The 2,500-nt window shown below is 35.9% G+C and overlaps 1 protein-coding gene across 1 annotated transcript in view; it reads left to right on the top strand.

Annotated features, from left to right (window-relative positions):
• Positions 1–2,500, top strand: part of LOC115220581 (chitin synthase chs-1-like) — a 162,159-nt gene that overhangs the window by 105,224 nt on the left and 54,435 nt on the right. Inside the window, exons 12-13 of the mRNA XM_036510185.1 lie at positions 643–819; positions 2,037–2,146. Of these exons, the coding sequence (XP_036366078.1) occupies positions 643–819; positions 2,037–2,146 (287 nt within the window). The remainder of the gene's footprint in view (positions 1–642; positions 820–2,036; positions 2,147–2,500) is intronic.

Below are 2,500 nucleotides of genomic sequence, written 5' to 3'. Positions count from 1 at the left end.
GCTCAGCCACTTGCACGTTAATTTCACGAGCAGGCTGTCCCGTTGATCGGAACAACTGGAACCCTCGTGGTCGTAACCGACGGAGTACCACGAGATATATATATGGGTGTGTGTGTGTTTGTGTGTGTTAGTGTGTGTGTAAGTAAATAAATGGAGTTGAATGCAGATGTTATTCAAATTCTTTTACTTTCGACATATGTTTCGAAGATGACATTGGTTTTATTCCGAAGGAATAAACGGTATAAAAATAAATGTAATCTCATCAGGAAAGAAAGAAACCTATCTCAACAACAAGACATTTATATATATATATATTATATATATATATATATATATATATATATATATATATATATATATATATATATATATATATATATATATATAAAACCACATGTGGACTGTTGGCGATATTTTTCCCGTCTTCTTTTCTCTTGACTTTCTTCTGTCTCCTGTTTCTGAAGAAGAGCTTTGCTCGAAATGTAAAACACCTCTTTACTTTCTCTGAACGTCTTATTAATACTTTGCGTGTGCCACGTCTTCGCGTTGTTTTTCTATTGTTGTCTTATTTTTTCTCCGTTTTCTTTTTAATTAATTATATATATATATATACATATGAAATACCGCATGTTTATGTTTCAGAGTGGAGGGAATAAGGGTGTAAGCATCTTCTCCATCCTTGAAGACCAAGCCAGTTTACAGAAGATTTCGGATGAAGGTTTGGTGCAGAAATTAAACGAAAATTGCTCACAGAACAACCGATATATTCGCAGAAATGAAACTGAAATATCATTTGGTATCATCCATTATGCAGATCAGGTCTGATATATCTTCAAATATAACACACACACATACACACATATATATATGTGGGGGTATGTGTCTGTATAGATATATATACATACATACATGTATATAATATATATATATATATATATATATATATTCTGTTGTGTCTGAGGAGAGTCATTCTCTTTTAGTGCCTTATTATTTAACACACTCACCAGTAGAATTTCCACTTTTTTTTTCCTTATTTTTATTTTCTAAAATTTTCGTTGCTTCTTGCAGCCTTTTCACGAATTCATATAAAGAATCTTGCAAACCAAATCCAAAAACGAAATATATATATATATATATTATTTAAATTATAATTAAGGGTATCTAAAATATACCATCATGCTAGAGATAGCAGTCAAATCGTGACTCTAAAATCACATCAAATATTCTTACAGCACCAGTAGAGAAGACAAAGAGACAAAATAAACTAGCAAAGAGATTATTGGATAATTCCAGATGTAGATTCTTAGCCTTGCATAACAAATGCTTTGCTTCATCAGTGGAATATACACACATATATATTTATATATTTCTAAATTTATATAAATTTATGTATACATACGTAAATTTAAGTCAGAATATATGGGTTCGAGTAACCCGGCGATATTCATAAAAATATCCTTAACGTTTCATTCTACTAGGTATGCAATATATAGTACGATGCGAGAGAAAACGATAAGGAGTGTATAAAGTCATTTATATAGGCGCAGGCGTGGCTGTGCGACAAGAAGCTTGCTTCCCAAACACATGGTTCCGGGTTCAGACCCACTGCGAGGCACCTTGAGCAAGTGTCTTCTACAAATAGCTTCGGGCCGACCAAAGCCTTGGAGTGGATTTAGTAGGCGGAAACTGAAAGAAGCTCGTCGTATATATGTATATACGTATATGTTTATGAACGAAGGCGAAGACAACCACCAACGACGACGTCGACGAGAAGAGGGAGGAGGAGGAGGAGGGTGAATAGGAGGAGGGGATGGGGAGGAGGGGAGGGCGGGAGGGGGAGGAGGAGGAGGAGGAGGAGGAGGGGAGGGGAGGAGGGGGGGGAGGATTGTAGTAGTCGTAGTGATAAGGATTTTGATGGTGACAGTTACGACAATAACAGTTACAGCAACCACGACAACGATGGAGTTGATGATGATGATGATGATGATGATGAATGACGACAATGATGATCTTATTGTTTTTATCTGTCCCTACAGGTCATCTACAATGCCAGTGGTTTAGTGGAGAAGACAAAAGATACTTTATCCAAATCGCTAAGATCAGTGATTTGCTACAGTGGAAACCCACTTTTAAGACGATGTTGCCCGTGCGTATATCTCAACTTTTTTATCCTCTTGTAGCTCTCTCATTGTGTCTGTCTTTTATTTGCTCTCACTCTCTCTCTCTTTTGCTCTCTCTCTCTCTCTCTCCCTCTCTCTCTCTCTCTCTCTCTCTCTCTCTCTCTCTCTCTCTCTCTCTCTCTCTCTCTCTCTCTCTCTCACTCCAGTATATATACGTCTGTGTGTGTATATTCATAAAAGCATAGTGAGTTGTGCCTTTGCATGTATATATATATATAATATATAATTATAGGTTTTTTATCGTTGTTCCTAAAATGTTTGTTTTCTTTTTTTTTTGCTTTTTATGTTCTCGTTTTCTCATTCTTTCTCTTTTTTATGTC

Source organism: Octopus sinensis, linkage group LG16 (genome assembly GCF_006345805.1).
Source record: "Octopus sinensis linkage group LG16, ASM634580v1, whole genome shotgun sequence".
Classification (NCBI taxonomy): Eukaryota; Metazoa; Mollusca; class Cephalopoda; order Octopoda; family Octopodidae; genus Octopus; species Octopus sinensis.
This window is presented reverse-complemented; position numbering and strand designations above follow the sequence as displayed.